This window comes from Amphibalanus amphitrite, unplaced genomic scaffold (genome assembly GCF_019059575.1).
Source record: "Amphibalanus amphitrite isolate SeventyFive unplaced genomic scaffold, NRLGWU_Aamphi_draft 000474F_arrow, whole genome shotgun sequence".
NCBI classification, from domain to species: domain Eukaryota; kingdom Metazoa; phylum Arthropoda; class Thecostraca; order Balanomorpha; family Balanidae; genus Amphibalanus; species Amphibalanus amphitrite.
The window spans coordinates 14572-41058 of NW_024881968.1; the positions used below are offsets into that span (position 1 = coordinate 14572).

The window sequence follows — 26487 nt, forward strand, 5'->3', positions numbered from 1 at the left end:
TGACTGGCAACTTTGGCCGGGCACAAGCCGGGCCTACCGGCGCGGCGGTCACTTGAGAATGATGGGTTCAGACTTCAGTGGTACTTTTACAGTAGGTACGGTGGTACCCGGAGTACAGGCTATAGACGGTGCATGGAAACAAATGGGCGCTCTTTTTTGGTATTTGTTTCCTCACTCGCTACCCGCCCCTCTTCTCTTCAGACCCGGCTGGATACGCTCGTGATAAGGAGCTTCGTTTGTGTAATTATTTGTGTGGAGCGTTATCTGCCGAGAAAGGAACAATTACAATTGCTGATGAAAACAAGTGATTCATGACGTATGATGATATATTCATAACATAGCGCTTAACATCAGTTATAATATTTAACAGTTTACGTCAGTACATATACACTTGGAATGTGCAGACTGCGCAGCGTGCCATGTTGTTGCCATTATTAGGTAATTATCGCTGCTTCACTTATATATAATTTGTACTGAAATGTGACAGATCTTTGGATAAAACGAAAGTAGAATTACAAACCAGTCATCCTGTTGATAAATAAAAACGGTTTGTAAGTAGAACACGGGTAATAAATTATAACGACAACGACAGCCCTAATCAACTGTTCAACAGGACAGATCAAAGCAATTAACTAGCATGGGATCCACAAGCAGTACCGTGCACGCAAACATTCAACAAGTCAGATGCGACAAAAATATGTCATTTACATACAACTCCCAGATCAATCAACGAAAGACGGCTATCCTTCTGACTACTTCAAGTCTGAGGTTGAGTGCGAGGCACAGCGTATTTAAAGATCTTTCAACACGGCCCCCTTATTGAAACTGATCAGATGTACCACCTGAACGAACATTACATGTTCCGTCAAGGCAGGATCACTTCAAAACATTATACATGACACCTTCCCAAAGGTACGCAAAGGTACGCAGGTATGAACTACATCACCCCTGGTATGTAGGTATGCCTGTTGTGATATACAGCTCTGCAATATTGGGCTTTGAATCAATCCTTCGATCCAAGACCTTCACACAAACGAGCGACGCATTCAAGGACAGCATGCACAATCGTATTAGGTAGGCATGTCAGGCCTAACATACCCAATAAATAAGCTGATAGATTTACCTCATTTGGCAAGAATCAACATATAAATAACAGTCAGGACAAAACAAAGCGATGACCACAGCCAACACCCAACGTTCACCTTTCGTGCAACGTTAAATCACCAGCGTACAGCCGTTGCAGTGTCCTGCAATCAAAAATTGCACCACACATATAGCCTCAGATCTGCCCGCCACACACTGACGCCCTCAGAGTCGCGCCGAGTCCTGCTCAGATCATTCCCTCTCCCTCTCCCTCTCTCTCTCTCTCTCTCTCTCTCTCTCTCTCTCTCTCTCTCTCTCTCTCTCTCTCTCTCTCTCTCTCTCTCTCTCTCTCTCTCTCCATCTCTCGCGGCCAATCATAGCCTCGGCCGGCGGTCAAAGTTGATGTTCTGCTCGGCGCAGAAGTCCCGGGTCAGCGGCAGGCAGTTGAGGTACTCGCACCACTCGCAGTCATAGAAGGGCGTCACGTAGAACAGCACCAGCAGGAACAGCACCAGCAGCGTCACGGTGGTCACGCACACGGCGATCAGCACCTTCTTGCGCGCCCGGTCGTACGGACCAAACGACACGTACGGCAGCAGCGCGTACGACAGCAGAAAGCCGACGATAAAGCCGAATATGTGCGCGTAGTTGTCCACCTGCGCGCAGAGAGACAGAACATCGTCAACGCTCGCATAAAATACATTTTGACAGGTTTGATTGCGACGCTACAGGTATGCCTACTTCCCTTGATTTTGTGATAGTGTCAGTAAAATTATATTTTACATAAGCGCAATAACAGCTGAAATGCGTTTTCATCATGCACTTCTCTAAGAAATGATCAAATTCAGGTCAACTACATTCAAATAGTGAATTCTGTGAGAAGCTTACTACTACATGACATACAACATACTACTTGTATAAAATTACAAAACAAACTCCTCAAAATTTTAAGTTCAGTCATTTATTGCACCGACGTCCTAAGTGCCGTCGCCCTAAACCAAAGTGTACTACCCACCCAGGGCAGGAGTCCGACGGCGAACAGGACGACGGTGAGTCCGAGCAGGCGGCACAGGGCGCGCCACGGCCGCTGCAGCATCGGCCACACGTTTATCACCTCGACAAAGTGACAGGCGAGCAGGCCGAACTGCGAGCCGGCAGGACCCACCTGAGGAACAGAGACAGGCCGTCAGTGCATGCCAGGCTCATTGTATCAAAATACTAGTTATATTCCGAAGGACCACACAAGAATGCCTGTACAGTAAACTGACTACCAGCCTATGCCCTGTAGCGCTCGAAGACGGAGGTCAGGTTAATGTCTTAGGCCGGGTCGCACACTCCCCTGAGGTCAGTTTGCTGACTCTTTACTTCGCTCGGCCCTGTGGGGTACGAAGATGGAGAAGGCCAGGTTGCCGACTCAGGTCAGGTCACCCCCACTCCTGAGGACAGGTCATTGGCTCACCTCGGCTCTGTAGGGCACGAAGATGGAGGAGGCCAGGTTGCCGGCCATGCCGGAGACTATGTAGATGACGGCCACTCGCGAGGCGCCAGCCATCTTCTCCAGGTCACGCAGGAAGAAAAACTGAATCACCACCGTCAGAACCAGGTGGATGATCCTGCCGGAGACGAGGCATCAGAGGTCAGCGACACATGTTCGGATGGCGTCTCGACGGCTTCATAAAAATAATTGCTAACAGTATTTAGCAAATTTAGCCGTTTACAGCCATACTTCGAAGGTGACCCCATGTCTGTTCCTTATGCACCGTAAATTTATCATCGTTCCCTGCACAGAAGGAAAGTGACTTACATCATGCACGATCATTGGTCAATCATCATTTTCAAAGCGGCAAAGTAAACCACATTCATATGCAAAGAAGTTACTTTGGCTTGCTGAAAGCTATCGAAGACGGCGTTGTCATGTGTGAATTTGTGCTCCTTACCCGGCGTGAAGAAACAGCGACGTCCAGAGCCGATAGAACTGATCGGGTTTCTCCGGATCATAGAACGGGATCATCCCGCAGACGTCGTCCAGACACGAGACCTGCGGAAATGGAGAAATACGTGTTGAACGGACACGGATAGGCACAGTACACAATTCAAACACGGTACTGGAAGAGGAGAATAAGAAACAATTTCACTGGTTGTCATCAGTCTACCGGGACAAGCAATAACTGTCGACTTTGTGCAGGGTGGAAAGGAATAGGTACTCATAAACACTCTTGCCAGTTATCGGTAAAAGATGTGGGCGAATCTCGTGATTTGAGCTCTGCATTGGGGGTAGAGAAGCTCACTTGTTCGATTTTGTTTGTTTGTTTTGTTGGGTTAGACCTTTCCGGTCTAACTAGACCATTTCAGAGCCGGAAGTATGATAAGAATTAGGGGGAGGCATTGGTCTGGGCAGACACCCTAAAGAGTCGCCAGAGCTGAGCCTGTCCCACAGGACAGGCCGACCAGCCCCCCAAGTACTCACTGAGGGGCTGAGTACTTGGGGTACTCAGCCCCCAAGTACTCACAGGGGAGCCCCTGGGAGCAGCAGTGCCGCTCCAAGGGAGCAGCCCGCATGAGATAAAGTAGCCTGTCCAGCCCGGACTGAGGGTTGATGCGTGGAGGAGAAGGATTTAAATGTCCTAAGGATGGAAACGACGGACGGGGGACTTGTTCGATCCGACTCCGAGGTTGGCGGGAATAAATATCTCGTTTTTCTCTCTCCAACATCCATGACAGCGAGCCCCTAGTCGTACCTGCGAGCAGAGCGCAGCCTCCTCGTGGAAGAAGCCGTTGACGAAGTTGCAGTACTCGCGGGTGGCGATCTCACAGTGGCCGTGGATGCCCACACAGCACGGGTGGCCCACCACCTCGCAGGTCATGTGCTCCGCAGACAGACTGCCCTCTGTCGGCGAACGGGGGAGTTAGTGGTCAGAGGGGCGAGACAGACTCCTCTGTCGGCGACCGGGGGAGTTAGCAGTCAGAGGGGCGAGCCAGACAGACTGCCCTCTGTCGGCCAACGGGGGAGTTAGTGGTCAGAAGGGCGAGCCAGACAGACTGCCCTCTGTCGGCGAACGGAGGAGCTAGCAGTCAGAGGAGGCGCTACGGAAACTGTCCTCTATGGGAAACCGGCGGAGTAGTTAGAGGAATAAACGGACAGACTGTCCTCCACTGTTGGCGACCGGGGGAGTTATGGCCAGATGGAGGCTTTGCCTTTTCCGGCGACCGGGGGAAATCAACAATTGTTCCAGTACAGCATGTCCCTTCGAGTGAGCATTCGAACGGCTTTGAGACCGGTCCCTTCCCCACAATATTGATTCAATCGCTGTAGCGCACCGCGGCACCGGGGTGCCAGTCAGCGTTCGACTTTCTCAACATCTACTTATTCTCTCATACATGATTCTCAAAAATAGACCAACACTCGTTAGCCGTACCGGGCGCGGGGGAGGGCCGTTTGCAGATGGGCCACTGGGTGATGTCATCTGGCCACTCGTGGGGCGCCCGGCTGGCCGGCTCGGCACAGTAACTGTCGGAGACAGAGAAATATCTGTCAGCACACGGTAGTACCTACAGGCTTCTCACATAGCAGCAGAGCGGAGAGTACTGTCACGCGGAATAACGCCTCCTTCAAATGATAAAGACAATGTCAGAGCTAAAACTCACAACCTTTACTAAAGCTGGCTATTTTACCCGAAAAATAGTCACGACCAGCCACACAACCAGTCTGGAGCTTTGTTGATCCGGGTCAACAATGTTGCACAGTTAAAATAACAACAGGGCACACGTTTTGGGGCTGCAAACACGTTACCGCACCATGTTTGAGGTTATCAAGAAATGTTGATCAACAAAGCTCTGACGGCGCCGAGTTCTAACATCAGGACGTGACGAATTGTTAAGGAAACCGGCATGTTTTCGGAGCGATAATGATACATGTGTCGACTTCACAATATGATACTGAGGTTAGGACTTGGGAGGTTGTCCCCGACCAGTATACTCACTGAGGGTCCTGTCCACAGACTGGTCCAGAGATCCGGCCCTCGGGCGCCGAGCCACGACCGGACGACCACGTGTGCCACGTACTGATGGTGCTCTGAAAGATCAACAGAGGTCAGCAAAGGTCAGCAAATGACAAATGGGGTCAAAAGGTTGAGTTTCACTGAGCATGGTTACGTCAGGCTTTATGGCACAATCGTATGTCGATGGAAGGGAAGCGGGAACCGCTGTTTATTAGACTATTTGATCAAAATACGTTCAACTTCATATAAAGCACACAATGGCAAATCGAGTAGCCTGGTAGGGATCGTTTCCGTCTCACATTTAGCATTACGTTTATTTCTACTCGGAGCAATACTTATCCCAAAAGTTAAGTGAGGACAAGGGATGAACATTGAATATGGCATCCATCACGTGCAATGTGCATAGGTACTCGTATATCGCAAACATGTGCATATTTCAGATCGAATGCAACACGTACTCATTACTAGATGCCGGCAGCGCTCTTGCGTTGCCTTGGGCCAGAATTGGAGGAACGGTACTGAGGGCACACACCGGGCAAATCCACCGAAACCCAGACTGAGCTTGGACTGAACCTGAAACCAACCGAAACATCCCAAAAATGCTTGAAAGCACGCGAGATTGGTGTGGATATCTACCTACAGTAAGATATGAATTAACTGCACGTGCATAGTTCATGCCCCAGGCACCCCAGTGCAGTCATTTTCATGACATCATGTAGCGTGTGTCTAGTTCTATCAGTGTACCGACTTTTGTGTCGCTAGATCGACGTTTCCCGGGATCAGAGGATCCCTCGTCAAAACCGTTATCCGCCCCCCGCACGCGCAGCTTGCACCCCTCGGATAGTATCTCGCCGGAATGTCGTGATCAAATGTATTCTTCTTATGACCTGCAAGTTTTGAACCAGTTAGAGCTGCCGTTTACCCTGCAGGCGTGGCAACGTACGAAGGGTGCAATCGGCTTGCACGTGCATAGCTCATGCACCACAGAGTTTAGCTCAACCAAATGTGCATTATTTTGGAGGCCTTGCCTGGGACTACCATTGAACCGATTTTGAGGTTGATAGCTTAAAATTTCTTTGAGCCAGAGGACCTCACGTCAAAACGGTTTTACGACCCCAGCACGTGCAGCCTGCACCCCTCGCAGACGGTGACCCCCCTGGAAACTGGTTCAAGGTGTTACCGATGTGTCCCGCCAGTATGGCTTTGCCCGTGACCTCGGGTTGACCTGTAGCCTTGACAAAAAATTTCGTGTCACCGAAACTTTGAAGCGGAATAGCATGTGCCACGAAGCACCGAGCGAACCGAGGCCAGCACCAAAAGTTTACCTCGCCGGAGACGAATCAAACGGTCCCACTTTCGTCCCGATCGGTCCACCCATTTTGACTCCAGGTCCAAAAAAGCTTGGACAAACTCACATACTCACTCACTCACTGACAAACAGGTTCAGCCGAACTTTTTTTCAGCGACCCACCAATGGGAATTTCCGGATGCAAAAGCATGCTATCGCATGCTTTTGATCCTCCAATTCTGGATTACTCGCTATCTTTTCCAAAACGGCGCAGTGACAAACATCTTTTTTCATCTCACGTTTTTTTTGTGCACTTTTGAAAAAAGTGACATTTTTAAATAAACCACAGGAGCTAGGTTGCACGAAACAATGGGAGAGGTGGGGCTCTTGTCACCATTCTGCATTGAGTTACTGTATCCACACTGACTGATTGGTGCGAACATGCGATGATGTAAAAGATATGCAATGCAAGAGCAACAAACAGCGATACGCAGTGTACAATAATAAAGGCATGCGAACTGCAGGTACCTTGTATGTTGTTGAGGGATACACACTTACAAAGAGTGCGACAAGCATCTTTTGCTCTTGAATACAAATCACGGAAATTGCAGTAAAAATATTGAAATATTTTACCGATAGGTACCACTAAAGAAAAGTCAAAGCAATGCTTCACAATTTATGGCCCCTGACCTTGAGGGTTAACTGTTTTATTGTCAACAATTATTTTGCTGTGTCAATTCAAGACAGTTTATTCGACCTCAATTGAAATGTTGGTAGCAATTGTATTTCCCATTGCGACCACCGCCTTGCTAATCGCCGAAACGTAACATTTCTGGAGTTTATTAGGTGTCAGACCATATAGGGCTATTTCTCATTTTCATGTTTCTTAGTGCTACGGTGAGGATCACATTTATAACGTTTTAGGTTATAGATTTAGCTTACCTATAGATTTTATTTTAGCTTTCTAGACGCCTAACCAAGTCTAAGCCCAACGCCTCCTTATTGAATTTTGAGCGCAGCTCTTCATCAGAATACCAAATCAAAAATGCTGCGATAAAATTAAAAATCGAACCTTTCGAATCGTAAGATTCTTTTAGTTCCTCATTTCTGCATACATATGAGATTCTACATGGCCTGGTGATGCATAAAACAAAGCAAAAGAAAATCAAAAGGAAAAAGAAAAAAAGAGATACAACATGCAATGATCAAAAGAACGATTCCATTTAAATTTGATGGTACCTACTATTCATCATACACCCGTTTATGTTTCAAGCATCGTGTTATAATTGCAGATTTTAGTAATAAAAAATGAATAGTTGATGAAGTGTTTTGTTCCGTATTCTTAACTTAAAAGACATTTTTTTTTCACAAAAAATGTCTTAAAAAGAAACCGTTCGATCCAAAGCTAACCATGATGACAAAACTGATAGGTACTGTGGCGTGTAAATTCACGACACACATGTTGCGTCATTTTTACACTAATACGTGACCAAAAAAAACTTAGAAAAAAACATTAACAACAGCACAATGTTACATCCGAGCTACCACAGTCTGACACCATCCAGAGCAGGCAGAATGTCGGGGCATTCCACGATGCGAGAACAGGAAATCAGGCGAAAAGCGCAAGTCATTGAGACATCAGGCAGAAATGTCTCAGTGGAGCTGCCAGATTACAGCGCTGCCATGCAGCAGCAGCACGTACCGGGTTTCTCATTCTCGCCGTCTGCTGCTGCCCAAGAATATTAAAAAAAGTGATCAATAAAAAGCACAGCAGCACCGTCGCATTATAAACCCACCCAGATTAGTAAGCGAATGCACGGATTGGAATCAGTGGGTAGGAGCTGAATGTCGGGTTGACAACAGTTACTGCCTGCCTGGCTGATGGTGACTAACGATTGCCTGTCGTTTCTTTAAAAAATGTGGTAAATTAGGTATTAAGTAAAACATAAAACTCAATTTGTTAGGAACTAAATATAATGTAACATTGAACACCAAGAACCTGCTAAATTCATTGCATACGCACGGTTACCAAGCAAACGTCTTTGCTTTTTTATCTTAGCTGTAAAATTTGTTCTACAATTACTTACAATTACTGAAACATTTTTTCCCAGCTTTTGCTCAAAATGTCTATAGCTAAAATTTTCCATCTGCATAGATCTTCCTAATTGCATAGCATATATATATATATATATATATTTAGATGCAGAAAACAATTTCCATAGCATTGTAGAAATAACTCTACCATTTAATTGACACGGTCATTGTACGCTTCACCGAAAAAATGAAGTCTCAAGAATCTGTGAATGAATATTTAACAGCAAAAAAAAGGCTTGGATGTTTTCCATTTCGACTGTTTTATTCTAAGCCAGATAGATTGGAAACGAATATTTAAACGCTACCCTTCTTGTAAAACGCCAAAGAAATGTCACTTAGTATTATTGACTATCATATTAACCCGCGCCCGGCTGGGGGTCCTGGATTTCCACGCCCTGCTGGGGGGGGGGGGGGTGTTTGAACACCCCCCTTCTAACTCGGCTCCTGGGCCACGTAGCGATACGCGGAAGGCGGCGTTCGAAAGAGCGTCAAAAATAATGAGGAAATCACTTCGGTCAATTTTTTGGTCAGGTCAAAGGTCAGGTCACCAGAGGTCATTGAAGGCAAATTTTCGCCGATTTCCAGGTCGAATGTCGAAAATTTCCAAGAAGCCAACGCATAACTCGGGAACCAATAGAGCTACAGCGCCGCGGAAAAGCGCATTCGATAGCCCTATTAACGCCCTTTCTGAGTAATTTGCTTAGATTTGACCTAACGTCAACGGTTTTGCCTGCAGGGGGCAAAAACTGCAAAAATAGCCGATTTTTTCGGAAACAGTTTTTCTGCAATAACTTTTGACCCAAGCATTGTACGAGCTTACTTTTACCGGCATCGTGTTCCTCTCGTCAAGACGCATCGAACGAACTATAATTTGACCTTGAAAGGTCAACTTGAAAATTTGACCTCAGGTCAAGGTCATGACCTGACCGGAAAGGGTCATGTTGCATATCAGTCGATCCGTATCGTCGAGCTGAACACATCTAAGGCGTTTTCATCGCTCTAGCATGCCTCTATCAAAAGTTATTTGCGAAAAACTGTTAGATACCATTCGTGACCTAAGATGACCTCAGGGCATAAACAGGGGTCGCAGACACCATTTTCATGTTCAGTGTGTCTAAACCACTTGTAATTCAGTGTTTGGGAGTGTTTATAATGTCTTTCGTTCAAAACAGGCGCATTTCAATTTTCTCCCATTGACTTATAATGGTGAGGTCGCAAAATTGACCTGACCTTAGGTCATCGATATCAAAATTCTTAGATATACATTTTGTACATGCTAATGCTCTTAGCAATCGCTGAAAGTTTCAAAGCGATCGGTCACTCGGTGTAGCTATGACAGACATTGAAACTTTTTATGAGGTGAGGTCACTTCGAGTGACCTGGTGACCTGACCTTGAATGACCTTGGTCTGAAAGTTTCACAACATGTGTAGAATTGATGTATGATAAGGTGTACCAAAAACGGCGGCGCTCGGCGCCGCCGTTTTTGAGATATTCGCGAAAAACCACAGGGGGGGGGGGTGTTCAAACACCCCCCCCAGCAGGGCGCGGGTTAACACTAAATCAGATACAATGTCGCAAAACATGCTCCGTAACATTTCGCATAGAAATGAATATCAAAAACAAATATACGCAGAAATTAACACTGATCAGTCAAATAAAATGTATAACAAAAGCCAGCAAATTAGAAGCATTCGTACGATCAGCCGGTGCAATTTCTACCAAGGCTGTGCGAGAAAATAGTTGTAACTATGAACGTTGTAAATAACTGATAGGTTATTGAAGTAAAATAGGCATGGCCGTGATATTAGAAAAAAAATATTATTGGCACGACATTCGACATTAAGTGAATATGCAACAGGTTCTCAAAGACTGACAACACTAATTTTGGGGGGCAAAAACTTCTTCTCGACGAATAATTGACAATAAGAAAGAAAAGCAAGCACTTTCCAAGAAAAACACTGGAGAGCTTTCCTATATGCCTCTAGCAACATCAGTTCTTGATTATATGCATTCAATGATGAGGAATACAATTTTATTGATTCAAATAACATTGAATTGCCGAGCAAATAATCAAGATAGTCGAACTTTTTATTTTGCTCAGATTCAAACATTTTTCGTTCAACCGAATAAGACCGAACACATGAAGAGGTTCATTCCACCGTCAAATCTCTCTGGGTGCGGTGCACTGGCCGACTCTGGTCCCCGGTCCCCCGGTCCACTCACGCTGCAGCCGGTCCGAGGGGCCTGCACGCAGCCGCTGCGGTCGTTACGGATACAGCAGGCAGTGTGCCGCTCTCGACTGCGCTCAGCTCGAATCTCCCTGTCCAGCCGCGCGTCCCGGCGCATACAGGGCGCGAACTTGGCGCCCAGGTGGATCAGGTCCGCCTGAGGGGACAGCCAGGGACGAGCGGTGTCAGAAGTGTGCCTCATCGGGATTTCCAGGAACCAGGTCAGATCAAGAGGGTGGGAACGGGCTGCTTTCAATGTTCTAGACAGCATGAAAAACAAGCATTCGCGACTGAGCTATACGAGCACCAAGCACTGTTGTGAAAGGCTTTTTTCTGGTTTCTTGTCGCATATTTGTCAAACAAAGCATTGGGTTATCAGTTCGACCCACTTTTGCTAAATGACAGTTAGCCACACAAGATCCCTCGATTGTTGTCCTTGAGCGTTGGAAATGGAAGCTCACATAACACAAAGGAGTAACCAATCCATTTGTGCGATTTCGTTACTAAAAACCGTAATCCTTTTTTACTTACCGCTCGCGGTCCGAACCATAGGTTAGCCGGTTCCCAATAGTCAACTTGTTGCAATGAAAGACTTGTGTCCATAACCTACAACGCAAAAGAGACGCGTTATTTGCTATCGTCTTTATTCGAAAGCGGTTTATGAAGCGATCTTGCTCGAAGGTAAGCTTCAAAGCACATTAAATAAGTTGCAATTATTGTGGCAATTATTGACATAATTAAAAACGCTACTGAACATCAAAGCTATTCGACACTTTCTTTTATTCAAAGTTTTGGGACGCTGTCAATAGTTGCATCATCAACACGCTAAAATCACAAGCAGTTTACATTACCATTTCCCTTCTTTCACTCCCATTCCCTCAACTCCATTCCGTACCTTCCCACTGATCTGCTGCAGCTCGAAGCCGAACGGTCCGAAGCCGTAGCAGCCGAGCGATATGACCATGATGAGCACCTGCACCGTGGTCACCCAGTAGGTGAAGTAGGGTCGGTGGTCCTCCAGGTCGTCCAGCTGAGAGGCCACGTCCGCCCGGCTGGCTACAGAGCGCCGCCACTTTCGGCCCCTGAGGGGGGCAGAGGTCAGAGGTCAGAGGTCAGAGGTCAGAGGTCAGAGATCAGAGGTTGTCCAGCCGGGAGGCCACGTCCGCCCGGCTGGTTACAGAACGCCGCCACTTGCGGCCGCTGAGGGGGGGGGATGGGTGGACTTATTTGAGGTGGGGGCACACGGGACAATGTCATACTGAAACGCATGGCCGACTTAAGACCGTTGAGCAACTCCCAGCTCCCATTCGCTACATGTGAACCGTTGGCTCGTTTGGTTCATGAAACATTTGACAATGAAAGAGAAGCAATTCAAATGGGCCACACAGCACACCTTATTTGTTATGACGTCCTAATTATTAATGCCTACTGACTAACGATGTAATGGGAGCTGGGAAGGCAGCCACTAGGGACTGCTGAGAGTTGCCGCCATTGAAACCTACCCGAACAGTTTGGCTGCGACCCCCCGGCCGTACTGCCGCCGGTTGCTGTTGTCGAACAGTCGGTCCAGCAGCCTCGCCCAGATGCGGCGGTGGCCCACCGAGGGCCCGGCGTCCACTGTATCTCCCTCAGAGGCCGTCCGCAGGAACCGGTTACTGGGGGGAGGGGAGAGATACACTGTCAGGGACCAGGGTCCACTGTATCTCCCTCAGAGGCCGGCCGCAGGAACTGGTTACTGCGGGGGGAGGGGAGGGGAGAGATACACTGTCAGGGTCCGGCGTCCACTGTATCTCCCTCAGAGGCCGGCCGTAGGAACCGGTTTCTGCGGGAGGATGGGAGGAGGGGAGACACGGGGTATATGAATAACAACTATGGGGAGGGCAGATATGTTGATTCGACAAAGGAAAAACGTGTCAGGGTCTAAGAGCCATCTAAATGTGGTAGTTCAAGTTGGCGTTTTAGACCAGATAGTTACGTAGCCAGAGGACGGTGTGAGGAGCCGTTGGGTCATTGGGAAAACATCGTGTGTGTAACAGGACAGTATAACAGAAGCAACGCAATGTCATAGGAAGTAGCTTTTGTCCGGGTCAATGCGTTGACACAGCAGGACTTGTGAGGCTGCTGTAAAGGCGGCCGATATAAGGAACTGTGTAGCTGGAGTTCGGTGGACTGTAATCGATACGAGCCAGACCGATGACGTGAACAGTGCTGACTGCTGAGGTACTGCTCCAATGGCGTAAGTCCACCAAATGCACGACATTACAAGAAGCGTTACATATGAAATGGAAGACTGTTACTCTATCGACTGAGTTGCTTTCATCTTTTCGAGCTATGTAAATTTTGTTCATGCTCACTTGTGTAAACTAAACTGTCTTGGAAATCTTTACGACCTCCACCTTTTCCGTTTTACTAACCCGAAAGCCTTCTCCCTGAGTGGGTCCCGGATGTCGTCCGGTAAGCCGGGGTTGGGAGGAACCTTGTCGAAAAACACCTGCAACACAAGAACAGCCAATTGTTATTTAACATCTCTATGAAGATCACATACCGGGGTATACGGCGAGGGATCGTCCCCGTCGGTAACGCCTACCTTGTGTCTATGAACTCCTCTCATCCACATGATTCCGTCTTTTTTTGCCTTGAGCAGCTTGCATTGGTATCGATGTCAACAGCGGAAGGGATAAAAATCGTTCGTCTTTCGCCTGTGGTTCATTGTAAGCACACAATAGAGCCTAAACTTGATAGTCGACACCATGTGGTGTAAGTGTGTGACCGGCACCAGTCGACCTCACTGACCTGCACCACAGATACTTACACCACATGTGGTGTACGTTTGTGACCGGCACCAGTGGACCACACTGACCTGAACCACAGATGCCTACACCACATGTGGTGTACGTTTGTGACCGACACCAGTCGAGCACACTGACCTGCACGACAGATACACCACATGTGGTGAACGTTTGTGACCGGCACCAGTCGACCACACTGACCTGTTCCACCGCTTCACCACATGTGGTGTACGTTTGTGACCTGCAACAGTCGACCGCACTGACCTGCACCACACAGCTGGGCCGCGATGCTGGACTGGCGGTCCCGCCGGCCACACTGTGTCTCACTGTGGGACCGCTCAGTCGAGCCAACACCTTCTGCTTCAGCAGGACTGCCGACGTCGAGGGACTGAGACAAGTCATCGCAGAAAATTGGCCGACGACGCACAACGAGGAAGCACCAGGGAAAGATACAAAAGTCCTTAGAAAAGATCACAGTCGGTACAAAAAGGGATCCTTGTACAAAAGTTTGTGCGATTAATGGTATTCAAAAAGGCACCGTGAAAAAGAGCTCGTAGTCCAGATTACCCGTCACCGTGCAGAGACCGGTTTCTTCACTGCAGAAGCAGTCGTCAACTCGAGCCACTGATCCTCAACATCTCCCAAAGCACTCGTCGATGCGTCCTGTGCGGACACATTTATCTTCTACCTTTCAGAGTCCTTTGAACAGTACACTGTTCTTCTGAGAGTCTTCTAAGTAGTCTTCTTTGAGTCGGACTTCAAACGGTTTCGAGGATAGTTTCGAAGTCCACACCGCTCCGATATTCTAAGCAGCACGCTGTGGCTCACAGCTCTCACAGTCCCTCTCACAGTCCATCAATCACAGTCCTCTCTAACACACACTCCTCAGACCGTCCTCCCGTCCTCCCGTCTCCGTCTCCCAGCACGAAGTGACGCGCTGCTCCGCCGGCCGCCGGCTCTCCCCATAGAAGCACGTGCCTCCCCACGGCAGTCTTTGTTGTGCCACCATCGACCGGTGGCCGGCACGCGGGCCGGTTAGAGCCGCGGGCAGTCGACCAAGCGCTCAGCTGACCGAGACCCCCCCCCTGAGACGACCGGGCGCTGGGGGGGGGGGCGCCCGGCCCTGAGGGGACACTCCGCCCCGACCCGACCTCCCAGGGAAACGCCCGGGCCTCAGAGATCGAACACCGCTGATTACCGCCGGCATTGCGTGTCCGGACGGCGTCAGGGCGAGTTCCAGGAACCGACTGTGTGGACTACTGAGTACCGGGAACCACTTAGTGAGTCAGAGGACAGGACATCGGTGGACTAATAAACAGGGCCGCTGCTGGTCAAATCAAATAAATCAGCCGAAACGCCGACCGAGAGAGTTAACGGATATTGACTCACAGCTGAACGGGAGAAATGAGTCAGAAAAATCGGATTGCCGTCGGATGTCACCGCATGTGTGCATCAATATTCGACAACCAAATATCTCTCCTAGACATCTTTAGTTTTATTGTATTTGTCTCTGCTGCCACACATTTGCAAGGTAAATGACGCCCAATGATTGTCCTCGTATTTATCATCAATTTCCATCCTGCAGGGCCATTCTGTAGCGTTCTCAGAGCTACCACAAAGACCGGGAACTATAATGGTCTCCATGACCTCGACCTCGAATATGGACACCGATAATCGACCTTGAGTTCTGAAACAAAGGCACAGGGCTGTTTGTCTCCGGAAGAACTAGCCAGTCTTACACGGATAATGATGATGTGATGAAAACAGACGCTATACCTAGGTAAGTTCGCTGAGGAATTGGAGCACTACAAGTACAATCTGCAATATATGCTACATGTGGCACCTTCTTATACCCCTTATATCGTCAAAAAGATTAGACACTACACTACCTGGCGCGTCGGCAACTTACGTGTAATGTGCAGCACTTCACTAACAAGAGATTTCCTCCCTTAGCAGCACGGCGGTGTTTTCTTTGTGGTGCAATACTCCTTATCTTACGTCAGTGTTACAAATGCTGTAACAATGTCCGACATTGCGTCACTGTTACATGCTCCGTAATTAAATAACGCAGCAACAGGATCGCCGAACCGACACTGCGACCCCTGGGAACACCGCTGGAGTTATTTAATATCCCAGGAACGCCTAATTGGCATACAGAGTGGCACTGCAGTGGCAACGGGCCTTATTATGGTAGCTGCAACGCAGAGACGGGGAATATGATCTTCAGCAGGGCTTGCAACACCATCAGAGAGATGCTTCTCAATGTTTTCGCAGGCCACCCAGCTCCAATACGTTGGTCATAATTTACGGGATTATTGTTGAAACATTTATTTCTCAGAATTACATCACATGTGACCTCACCTCACTCACTCGAAAGCACCGTTTGAATGCAGTTTTCTTGAACACCTGACTCACTTTTACAAACACTGCCAGCGCTCAGTTTCCCAGAAGTGATTTTGTCGCCGGACCGTGCTGTTGACTCGTACCGTGTATAACGTCAATACAGTGACACCTGCTCGGGAACGGGCTCGGGGACTGCAGGGTCACAGTGATTGTAGAGGTAAACTGTCCAGCCACCAACAGGCTTTCGAGGAATGGGCTTTAATGACGACGTTACCGGCTATGTTATTGGCATAACATCCGACTCCATAGCTGTCAGGGCAGGCCACTGGGGCTCGGTCACTTTCCCTTTAGCGAGGGCTGAATCCAGTCTAAGGCTTTACCCGTATATCTGCTTCGGCTAGGATTGGCGAAACAATCCATGTTTTGTAGCTGCGTTTTCAACGTCCCGAGAAATGCAATAGCCACTGATAAAATGCAATTTTGATCACCGACAGTTGATATGAAATTCAGCGTCAGTACAGCACTGTAATCTGCTCAATGTTTTGTCCTGTATCCAGAAGATCGCCCCCCCCCCCCCCACTGCCGTCGCCGCGGGGTGCGACGGCTGATGCCAGCGAACGGTAGGACGGTAGGTATGCTGTGCCGCCGACTCCAGAGCACTGCGGCACAGTCTACCTCACAGTGCGGCGGACTGCGGCGGCCGCACTGTAGGCCGGCAGCCCGAAAAAGCGCTAGAAATTCCCCCAAACTGACTCTCCGCAATATGAACAAAATAGGTATCATTTAATCCCAAATTGATCGAAGAATACGATTCCGATGCCAGTTTTTCCCTAAGGTCAAAATTGAGGTCGTCAGTTGTCACCAAACACAAGACAATTTAGACTCTCTAGTGGCCACCACATTTACCGATTTTCATGATGATCTTCAGTGGTAATTTATTAGCTGACCAATCGTCGTTTTGAACGAAATTTCCTCACAGACTAGTTTAGGGCACTGTTGTTCACTGTGCCAACATCATTCTTACATATTGCATCGCTTTTCTGCAAGATAAGCTAGCTTTTTGCAAGCAGCTGCAAGACGTAATTAAAAATCATTTCTAATTTTTTAATTAGACTTTTATAAAAATGTGATTTCGAGCAGCTAAAAATGAACATTTTATACTAGCCTCTGATTACTCATCTTTCGTTCCATATAGGTGCTTTGCTGCTTTTCCCTGCTACTTTTCGAGATATGCGCAAGTAAACCACATGATGTAGGGGCAATTGTCACCTCGCCGCTCTACTGAAGGCCCGGCGCTCTTTAAAGCGCTGGAAGTTTTGAAAAACAAACGCGTATAATCAGAATAGAATATATGTCCCTGAGCTCAGAATTGATCAACGCACACAATGCTGTTAAAAATTTTGGCCCAAACTAAAAAATTCAGTCGTTATTAACCCCCAAACACAAGTCAGTGATAATCAACAACAACTTGCTCTTTAGTCAGACTTTTTGAGAAATGTTATTTCGAGCCGCTAAAAATGACCATGCCATACAAACCACTAACCATCTTTCTGTCATGCCCTACTCGCAATTTTTGCTAATGCCTGCTACTCTTCGAGGTCACGTGACCTCACCAATAAAAGTCAATGGGGAAATAAGGAAACTGCTGTTTTTGCGCAAGAAATGACCTCAAACTATCTCAAGCACTCGGAATCGTGATTTCATGCACTCCTTGCAAGATCCGATGCTTTACTTTTGCATTTTTGACCTTCCGTGACGTCATTTATGACGTCATTACGGTCATAGGAGTTTTTCGTCAATAACTCATGATCAAATTGAGCCAGCGACTCGGGAAAGCCACCAATGGACTCGGGAAGACCTCCCGAATCGAATGATATGCAATACGACTTCCTTCGATTAAGTTCGTGGCCTGATGGGCTCTGAACTGACCTTGACTCGAGGTCAACACCTTAAGTTGACCTCACCCGGACAAAAAGTATACCATTCGACGCGCCTGAGCCAGGCGAACACGATGGTGCCAAAATCGCTGCTCTGCGGCCATTTTTTGCGAAATTATTTACCAAAAACTAAACCCTACCTTGGGCTTTTTGACTTCACCTCAGAGGCTACCGGTTGACCTGGGACCTTAAAATCGGGTATCAATCGTTTCGTCTTGAAACGGCGCACACGCTTGTTTTTTCCGCGAGGCTCTAGCTCCATTAGGGGCGAAACGGCGAAAAGGGGTCGTACCAATCCTCCCCCTCGGCTGGCCGAGGGGGGGGGGGGGGGGTCCGACAATAGGTCCGGCGAGGGTTAAGCAGCCCCACGTCGTTTTTAGCATGTTTGCTTGTCACTGAGATCAACAACTCAATCACAGATAATTTCTAGCACTTTTCCGGGCCCCCGGCCCAGTGTGGGCCGCCGAGGGAAGCTCAGCGTCGATTCGCCAAAGGCTAGAGGATTTCTGCTTCTTCAATTAAGCAAATTGAATATTGCAAAAGCAGTACATACATTGAATTAAGTTTTAAAAATGACATCATTACAAAAGGGAAGGACGAAAACACAGCTACCAACGCTTCTGTTTCAGGTCACACTATTTCCTCCGTCCAAAACAAAGCAGTGACGTTGTAGCCTTGTTAGCGACAAAACGTGCCGTATTGACCACTTATTTCATCCTCAGATAGTTTCCAACAGGTAAAAGAAGCCAGCAAGTTTCCTTTCTGTCCGATATTTATGGAACAAAAGACCCGTGAAAGACGAAAGCGAGGAAATCACAAAACATAGTGCTCGCCACCCCGTTGAGCCCAAACGCAATCATTGCCATTGTTGGACAAAGAATATGTTCACGTTTTCCAAGGCAATATCACATTATTGTGACCGAAGAGCGTCGAACTTGGGCAATGGGCAAGCACAAAAATAATCTTGCAGGTATTTATTGCTTGAACACACAAAGGAATACATTACAGCCTGCCAAAAATGTGCAAAATGTGTTCTGCATTACTGCTGTAACAATCAGTCCTTATTTCTTCTGGTATCTAGCAGATACAGATCGATGGAACATTGAAAAAGTGATGTAAATTTGACACTATAAATTTGGGTTCCTATTGTTGCGGTTCGGCGGATGAAAATTTATAATTGTTAAAAACATTCAGTACACAAAACGTTGGTTACTGGCCACTTAGAAAGTCCCATCGGCTTATTAGCCATATTTAACAAATAACAATCATCTAGCGCAATAGAAAACCACACTTTCTACCTCATGAATCCCATTATTTTGGACACCTCGTTGACTTAAGATGGCAAAGTTTTCAGCTCGTCAATCAAAAACCCCGAATGTCCGGAACGGACGCCGTCTCCCGCCAGTCTCAGCCACCGCTGTCTCCGCCTCCCGTCGCCCCGGGGAGTTACCCACCGCCGTCTCTCGGCGCTGTTTGGCCCCGGGGCACGTGCCCACCAACGACTCCACCGTCGGGCCGTCGGGTCTCCCGTCAGACACAGCCCGCTACCGACGACGACAAAGGAGCGCGTGCGCCACCACCGCCGCCGCCGCGCCGCCGCCGCCGCCGCCGCCTTTGTGCTCTGACGGCCGGCACCACACGCGTCCCGGCTCTAAATGGCGCTATAACGCCAGGCCTCCCGCTCCGGGGCTTTGTGGAACGCACTAAAACACGTCTCCGAGCAAATTTGGCCATAGGACGAACAAAGACGGGATCGCAGGTCGAGATCTTGTAGGTACACGGGGCTGTGTAGGTTGACACTGTTTGACGAAGTGTGACAGGTTTATTTCGTTATCTGCCGATTGGCAGCGGTCATATGGATTCAGTGTTGAGCTTTTGTCGTTCAGACTTTGTCAGACACAAGTAGCAGTCTAGAGTTGAAGGTATTGTTTTCTCTGTAGTCAGCTGTCATTTGTTGTTCCGATTTTGTTTGCACAAACTAATGTTAAATAGTTATTTGCAACGAAAAAACAAGTCGTACTAATGAGCTCGTGCTTGATTTGCGAGTGCCAATGTTGGAGTGTTAAATGGTCAAGATATCGAACAAAGCGCACTGAAGTTTTGAAGAACCCGAGAGCTGAAAACACTAGACAAGAAAGGAAATAATGAGGACAATCTGATGAGCAGAATTAAACTTCAGCTCTACTTGGGTTGCCACTTTTTAACGCCGATATATTTTTTTTTGTAACGACGAACTACCTCCACCCAAACCCTTACCCAGAGGTCACTGTCAGTCCCATCCCCCCCCCCCCCCACACACACTTATATCCGTCCACTACATTTTAGCATTCAGCAGTCCGCCGTAGAGCAGTAACAGCGTTGACAGACTGTCACCAGGTGACCGCTACCCACCTCATCCGCCACGGGCGGCGCCGGGTCTGTCAGAGGGTCGGTGCGTCTCTCCAGGGGCAGAGCGCCCTCCTCGGCAGAGTAGAGAGGCGGGGAGCGCGGCCGGGCAGAGGGCCGGGGGAAACTGCGGGAGCGGGTCCTCTGGGACGAGCCGCCCAGCCGGCCGTGCGCCACCCACTGCCGAACAGAGGGGGCAAACGGGTGAGAGAGGGTTTAGTAAAGTGATACCCAACTGCTTCGGGAAGTTAAGTCAAGAGCAAGTGGCATCAAACGTTTACAGTATCAGCAAGACGTTAGAAAACATCCCACAAGATATTTCTAAACTTTGAGATATTTTTTGAGTTATTCGAAATGAATACCAAGAACTGATATGGGTAAGAAGCCTCTGATGCTGAAGCAGGTGCTCGTATTTGGTATAGAACCACTACTCAGTGCCACCACAGTCGCAGTGAGCAATAAATGCTCTATATCTGACCGATTGGTGACTCTGATGACCAATTGGTGACCGACTCGTGAGTCGTGACAGTCGTGACCCCCGTTGCCCGTTGTGTGACGCACCTGTGACAGGTATCCGAGCCCCCTCCATGTGAGTTGCGCCACGTGCTCCTTCCTGCGGCAGGGGGCGGGCGTCGCGGGCTCCGGGCCGTCCACCATGTCCACCAGGTCGGACAACGAGCGGCGCCGGTACGACGGCGGCTCGTACACCGACTCCTGGGGGGGGGGGGGGGGGCACGCAGGGTTAGACAGGGAGCGGCGCCGGTACGACGGCGGCTCGTACACCGACTCCTGAGGGGGCGGCACACGGGGTTAGAGGGGGATTCGGAAAATTCAAGGTCCTTACGTCCATGGCCTGCCAGGACCTGCATATAGCTCTACAAGTCTACAGTCAACAATGCCTATCACATAAAATTGTTAAAGGAAACGGGTAAACAGCCCAATAGAGAACATTCAGCTAAATGGGTAAGGAAGAACCAAGCACAGAACACGACAGTGCATGTGCGGCGGGTTAGACGGTTTTCCACCTTTTTTGTCATCAACCCGCCTCTATCTGACCCTTCATCCCAAAATCCTCCCTGATAGCACCCATGACCGCTTTGCACCCCTCTTTGACCTGGCACCCCCGCTATCTGACCTGACCGCCCCACTCTCTGACCTGGCAGCACCCCTCCCTGACCTGACATCCTCCACTTTGACCCGACACCCCCGCTGTCTGACCTGGCAGCACTCGGGTTTGAGCCGGCCATAGGCGCGGCAGGCCAGTCGGCGACGACGCTCCCTCCAGCGCGCCCGGTTCCGGTCATCGTCCGACTCGTCCAGACCGAAATAGTGCTTCGCCGCCTGACGCATGTAACTGAAAACGAAGAAAGAGCAGTGAGGAAGACAGGAACGGAGTGTGCTTACTTTTGCGTTAGACGGTACAGCTAAAGAAAATACTAAATTAGATACACTAATGTAAGCACAAATGCGAAGAAACAAAACATATCAGTAGAATAAATTTTTATAACCTCTCTTATCACAGAAATATTTATACAAATCTTTCAAACAAATCTCATCAGTGTGCAGCAAATCCGTTGTAACCATACATATCCGCCTATTCTCTCTCCATATATAATTATATGCCCTGCCAGTCTGACCTTTTGACCATGTCGACCCGGCTGGGCTGGTGCAGCAGCCGAGGTCGCCGACCCGCAGAGTCTCTCAGGTTGACGTGACCCCCGGGGGCCGAGTGACACCGCTTCATAGGGCGGCCCTCGTACGGTATAAACCTGGTGAGGGGTCAGAGAGGTCATCATAGGCCAGTGTCCGGCGATCAGCAGAGAATTTGACGTCTCTACTAACATTGAATTCAGCATTCAGATAACAAATACATAAGCTTTTGACTGACATACATATTCCTCTCAGGTTTAGTTTATGATAAGCTCTGGCTCTGGCCTCGTCAATCCGTCCCTATTCAACTTACTGAAACAAAACACTGCTTTTTACAATTACATTCAACTGTCGCATGACCTGACCCTGGCCCGTCACCTGGAACACCCAGCCCTTTCACCCTGTCATTCCTCACCTGTCCTCCCTGGAAGTGACCCTCACGGAGCACTGCTCCCCTCCTCCCAGGCTCAGTTTGGTAGGACACGGCGGCTCGTCCTCCCCCAGCGGCCGTTTGACCGGCCAAAGGTCAGCGTCCGACCTCAGAGGGTCACGGTTCTCTCCTCCCAGCATGGCAAACAGTGGGTTCTCGATGATAGAGCGGTTGAACGCGCTGCCGCGGCTCTCCTGGGGGTCAGGTCACGGTCACAGGTCACTGGTGGGTCAGGGTGGAGCGATCACATATGAGGAAGATCAAAGATAACTCGCCCCTTGAGGTAGCTCTATCAACTTTAGCGATGTGCACTATCTCGTCTGTCTTTGAGGGTGATTAACTACACTCAAAGCCGGTTGTGCGCAAATTTAAATCCATGGCTATTTCTGAGAGTTGAAAAGGCCGAAATTAAATAAAGTGTTGCAACATAAAGTGAACTGCTCAAAGACACCGCGGCGTTACAGCAGCAGCCTCTCTATATCGTGTCTATGTCGGCACCCAGTACCCACCCTGAATGCGCGCCGGTAGCCGTCTGCGTCAGCTGCCCTCTCCTCCGTGACGTCACAAGTCACGTGTCCGGTGACGCCGGGGGCGCCGGCTAACCGGCTCATCGCGCCATCGCACGCCTGAGGCAAACAAAAAATAGGTTTAAAGGGACCCTCCCACCTTCAAAAAAGTTGATGAATTGGCACGAAAGTGATGTCGCTCGGTTCAGAAAGAGCGAAAACGAATATCTACCAAATTTCATCGAAAAATATTCACCGGTTTTCAAGATATTAGACTTTTACTTTTGTTTACTTTTTGGGATCTCCGCTGTTCCTAGCGACTTTATTTGAAAGTGCGGCATTTGTTGCGCGCAAGGCAGCATATACCACCGCGTGCTACCAAACGTTTTAGTAAAAGATTTAAAAATCGTTATATCTCCGCTGACGTCACAAATTCTAAGGGGGCATACCAATGCACTAGCCCTTAGAATCCGGAAACTGCAAGTTTGAAATTCCATATCTCCGAATTAAAGCATTTGTCGATGTTGTGAGTGCCCAAACCGGTATTTGCAGGCCATGGCCACCAATTTGGCTATCTCAACTCAAAACTAATGTTAAGGTGGGAGTGTCCCTTTAAAATAATATGGCCCGAGATCTTGCTAGCGCGTATCTAGCACATTCACAACATACCTATGAATGGATTCAGACCATGCAAAGAGATGTTGATAGCTCAAATTATATTGCCACATCACTGCCTGCATTCCATACAGTTAACCCAGTGAGCAATGAACTCAGTCACAGACGAGGTAAAATAACAACCGGTTGATTCCTTGAAATTACTTTCTTTTTCAAGTAGGCAACCTCCTTTATGTTGAGGACGCCTACTTCTGTTGCCCTTACCATAATTTTCCAAATTCACGAAAGCACACCGTCACCTAAGATCAGCCATCGGCTGTAGGGGAAGTTGGGGCAATGCCGGAGTTGGGGCAAAGCCGAAATTCGAGATATTTCGAAAACCGTAAGACATGGATGCCACCTGTCAGTGATGCTCTGAAGCTTAAGTGACTACAATTATCGCATGTTTGTTACGAGTCGTCATTCGGAATACTTCGACTGTGAGGGCGCCAAGAGCGTTTTCAAGGTACGTTTCCCTTGTACTACATGCGCCTTTGAAGCTGCATTTCTTACTCATTATGCTACCGTTTGTCTGGCCAATTCGGTCAAGTAATCTTTAGCATGTCTTTGCATAAGTGTGCTGCCTATTTGAAATTTATACAGCACGTTGAAAAGTTATGGGCCTGCAAATGAAAGTATGGCAGGCTGGGGTAATGCCGAAAACGTGCGATTACGCACGTGTTAAAAGCACGCTACGTGGACTTTACTGCTGTAGAATAGCAACGCGTATTTTTAGTCACACAAACTAGGGTTACCCGCGTGCTCCGCAACGCGAAGGGGGGATTTTTTGACCCGTGGGTATTGGGTTGGTCTGTGTCGATTTAGTTGGTAGATATCCATTTCGTTCGATTGCTTTTTGACGGCCAAGCATTTTGTAATAAAAAAGATGCATCGCATCGAGGTGCCCGTGTCGTATTATCATGCGTTCTACTTTAGAATGATTCGAAAACTGGCGTGAAGCCTTTTGAGGGCCATCGATGAATTTCGCTAAAAATGACGATGTGATGATTTGGAACATTTACATTTTTAAGGATACTGTTGCTAATCATGCAAAAATGAAGGGTGAATATTGGACAGAATTGAATGCTCTATCCAATGGTACCATATTCAATTGCCAAAGGTATCAGGTTATGCAGCAAACCCCGTGTGATTAATAAAGTGGCACAAAATTGACAAACACTATTTTCTCCTGTGATTTGCACCACCTTGATTTGGATCAATCAGCTTTTCACAATTTTTATATGAGAGGCGGTACCTTTCTCTTGCAAATAGGCGTTGATTCAACTCGCTCCATTTAACGGTCATCTAAAAATAAAATTAATTCCAAAATCCCTCAAAAACCGCAATTTTTCAAATAAAAGTGCCCTCTCCGGTGCACGTGGCGCGTGCTATCCTCTGCATTGCACACCATTCAATAGCCCGTTCCATTCTGTACACGATGCTGTTTTCCCCGTGCCGGTCGGACCCCTGGTCACCAAGATATTGCACGGGAACTGGACCCGTGTCGGCCAAAATTAGCCATTTTCGCCCGATTTCGCACGCCGATTTATACATGTAAAGTCTATGACGCGAATTTGCACTTTTTGAGCACGCGCCACGCGCTCCCTATCAATCCGATCGAGCTGAGACCCCTCAAAGGCACGTCGCGCATCCTTGATCTATGAGTTGTGCAAATTTCATCGGGCTAGGTGCAACGGTCTGGCCTGTAGTCCACGCAAAGCAGCACCAAGTCGGGACCTCGGTAACGGACAGACGCACCCTCCTCAAATAGTAATATAGACTAGGGTTACCCGCGTGCTCCGCAACGCGAAGAAGGGTTATTTGTGACCCGTGGGTATTGGGTTGGTCTGTGTCGATTTGGTTGGTATCCATTTCGTTCGATTGCTTTTTGACGGCAAAACATTTTGTAGTGAAACAAAAAAGATACATCGCATCGAGGTGCCCGTGTCGTATTATCATGCGTTCTACTTTAGAATGATTCGAAAACTGGCGTGAAGTCTTTTGAGGGCCATCGATGAATTTCGCTAAAAATGACAATGTAATGGTTTGGAACATTTACATTTTTAAGGATACTGTTGCTAATCATGCAAAAATGAAGAGTGAATATTGGACAGAATTGAATGCTCTATCCAATGGTACCATATTCAATTGCCAAAGGTATCAGGTTATGCAGCAAACCCCGTGTGATTAATAAAGTGGCACAAAATTGACAAACACCATTTTCTCCTGTGATTTGCACCACCTTGATTTGGATCAATCAGCTTTTCACAATTTTTATATGAGAGGCCGTACCTTTCTCTTGCAAATAGGCGTTGATTCAACTCGCTCCATTTAATGTTCACCTAAAAATAAAATTAATTCCAAAATCCCTCAAAAAACGCAATTTTTCAAATAAAAGTGCCCTCTCCGGTGCACGTGGCGCGTGCTATCCTCTGCATTGCACACCATTCAATAGCCCGTTCAATTCTGTACACGATGCTGTTTTCCCCGTGCCGGTCGGACCCCTGGTCACCAAGATATTGCACAGGAACTGGACCCGTGTCGGTCAAAATTAGCCGTTTTCGCCCGATTTCGCACGCCGATTTATACATGTAAAGTCTATGACGCAAATTTGCACTTTTTGTGCACGCGCCACGCGCTCCCTATCGACCCGATCGAGCCCAGACCCCTCAAAGGCACGTCGCGCATCCTTGATCTATAAGTTGTGCAAATTTCACCGGGCTAGGTGCAACGGTCTGGCCTGTAGTCCACGCAAAGCAGCACCAAGTCGGGACCTCGGTAACGGACAGACGCACCCTCCTCAAATAGTAATATAGACAAGCGGCTGCGCCACTTGCTTTGCTGCGTGGTAGGAAAAAATGCGGCACCAGCCAATTTGCTTTCGAATGGTGTTTGATTCATGTCGATGTGTCGTCTAGAAGCATAGATATGGACGGAAATGTGAAGAGAATTTAAAAAAGAACTGTTCTGAGGGCGTTGTTGGATGAAATTTGGGTGATACGGGGTCAAGACGGGTCAAAGGGGTCAGCCCCGGTCACTTTGGGTCAGGCCAGGTCACATAGGTCACCTCTCGTTCGCTGGGATCAGCCCGGGCCACTGT

The 26487-nt window shown here is 48.2% G+C and overlaps 1 protein-coding gene across 1 annotated transcript in view; it reads right to left on the reverse strand.

Moving 5' to 3' along the window:
* Positions 1-318: 318 nt before the first annotated feature.
* Positions 319-26487, reverse strand: part of LOC122392195 (inactive rhomboid protein 1-like) — a 29446-nt gene continuing 3277 nt past the window's right edge. Inside the window, exons 2-20 of the mRNA XM_043386797.1 lie at positions 22737-22853; positions 22213-22421; positions 21785-21916; positions 21366-21501; positions 20709-20861; positions 20154-20327; positions 13108-13184; positions 12196-12348; positions 11589-11775; positions 11225-11299; positions 10689-10850; positions 8072-8095; positions 5064-5155; positions 4500-4591; positions 3822-3970; positions 3021-3121; positions 2543-2696; positions 2099-2248; positions 319-1739 (exon numbers count right to left, since the gene is read on the reverse strand). Of these exons, the coding sequence (XP_043242732.1) occupies positions 1458-1739; positions 2099-2248; positions 2543-2696; positions 3021-3121; positions 3822-3970; positions 4500-4591; positions 5064-5155; positions 8072-8095; positions 10689-10850; positions 11225-11299; positions 11589-11775; positions 12196-12348; positions 13108-13184; positions 20154-20327; positions 20709-20861; positions 21366-21501; positions 21785-21916; positions 22213-22421; positions 22737-22838 (2604 nt within the window). The 5' untranslated portion in view covers positions 22839-22853 and the 3' untranslated portion in view covers positions 319-1457. The remainder of the gene's footprint in view (positions 1740-2098; positions 2249-2542; positions 2697-3020; positions 3122-3821; positions 3971-4499; positions 4592-5063; positions 5156-8071; positions 8096-10688; positions 10851-11224; positions 11300-11588; positions 11776-12195; positions 12349-13107; positions 13185-20153; positions 20328-20708; positions 20862-21365; positions 21502-21784; positions 21917-22212; positions 22422-22736; positions 22854-26487) is intronic.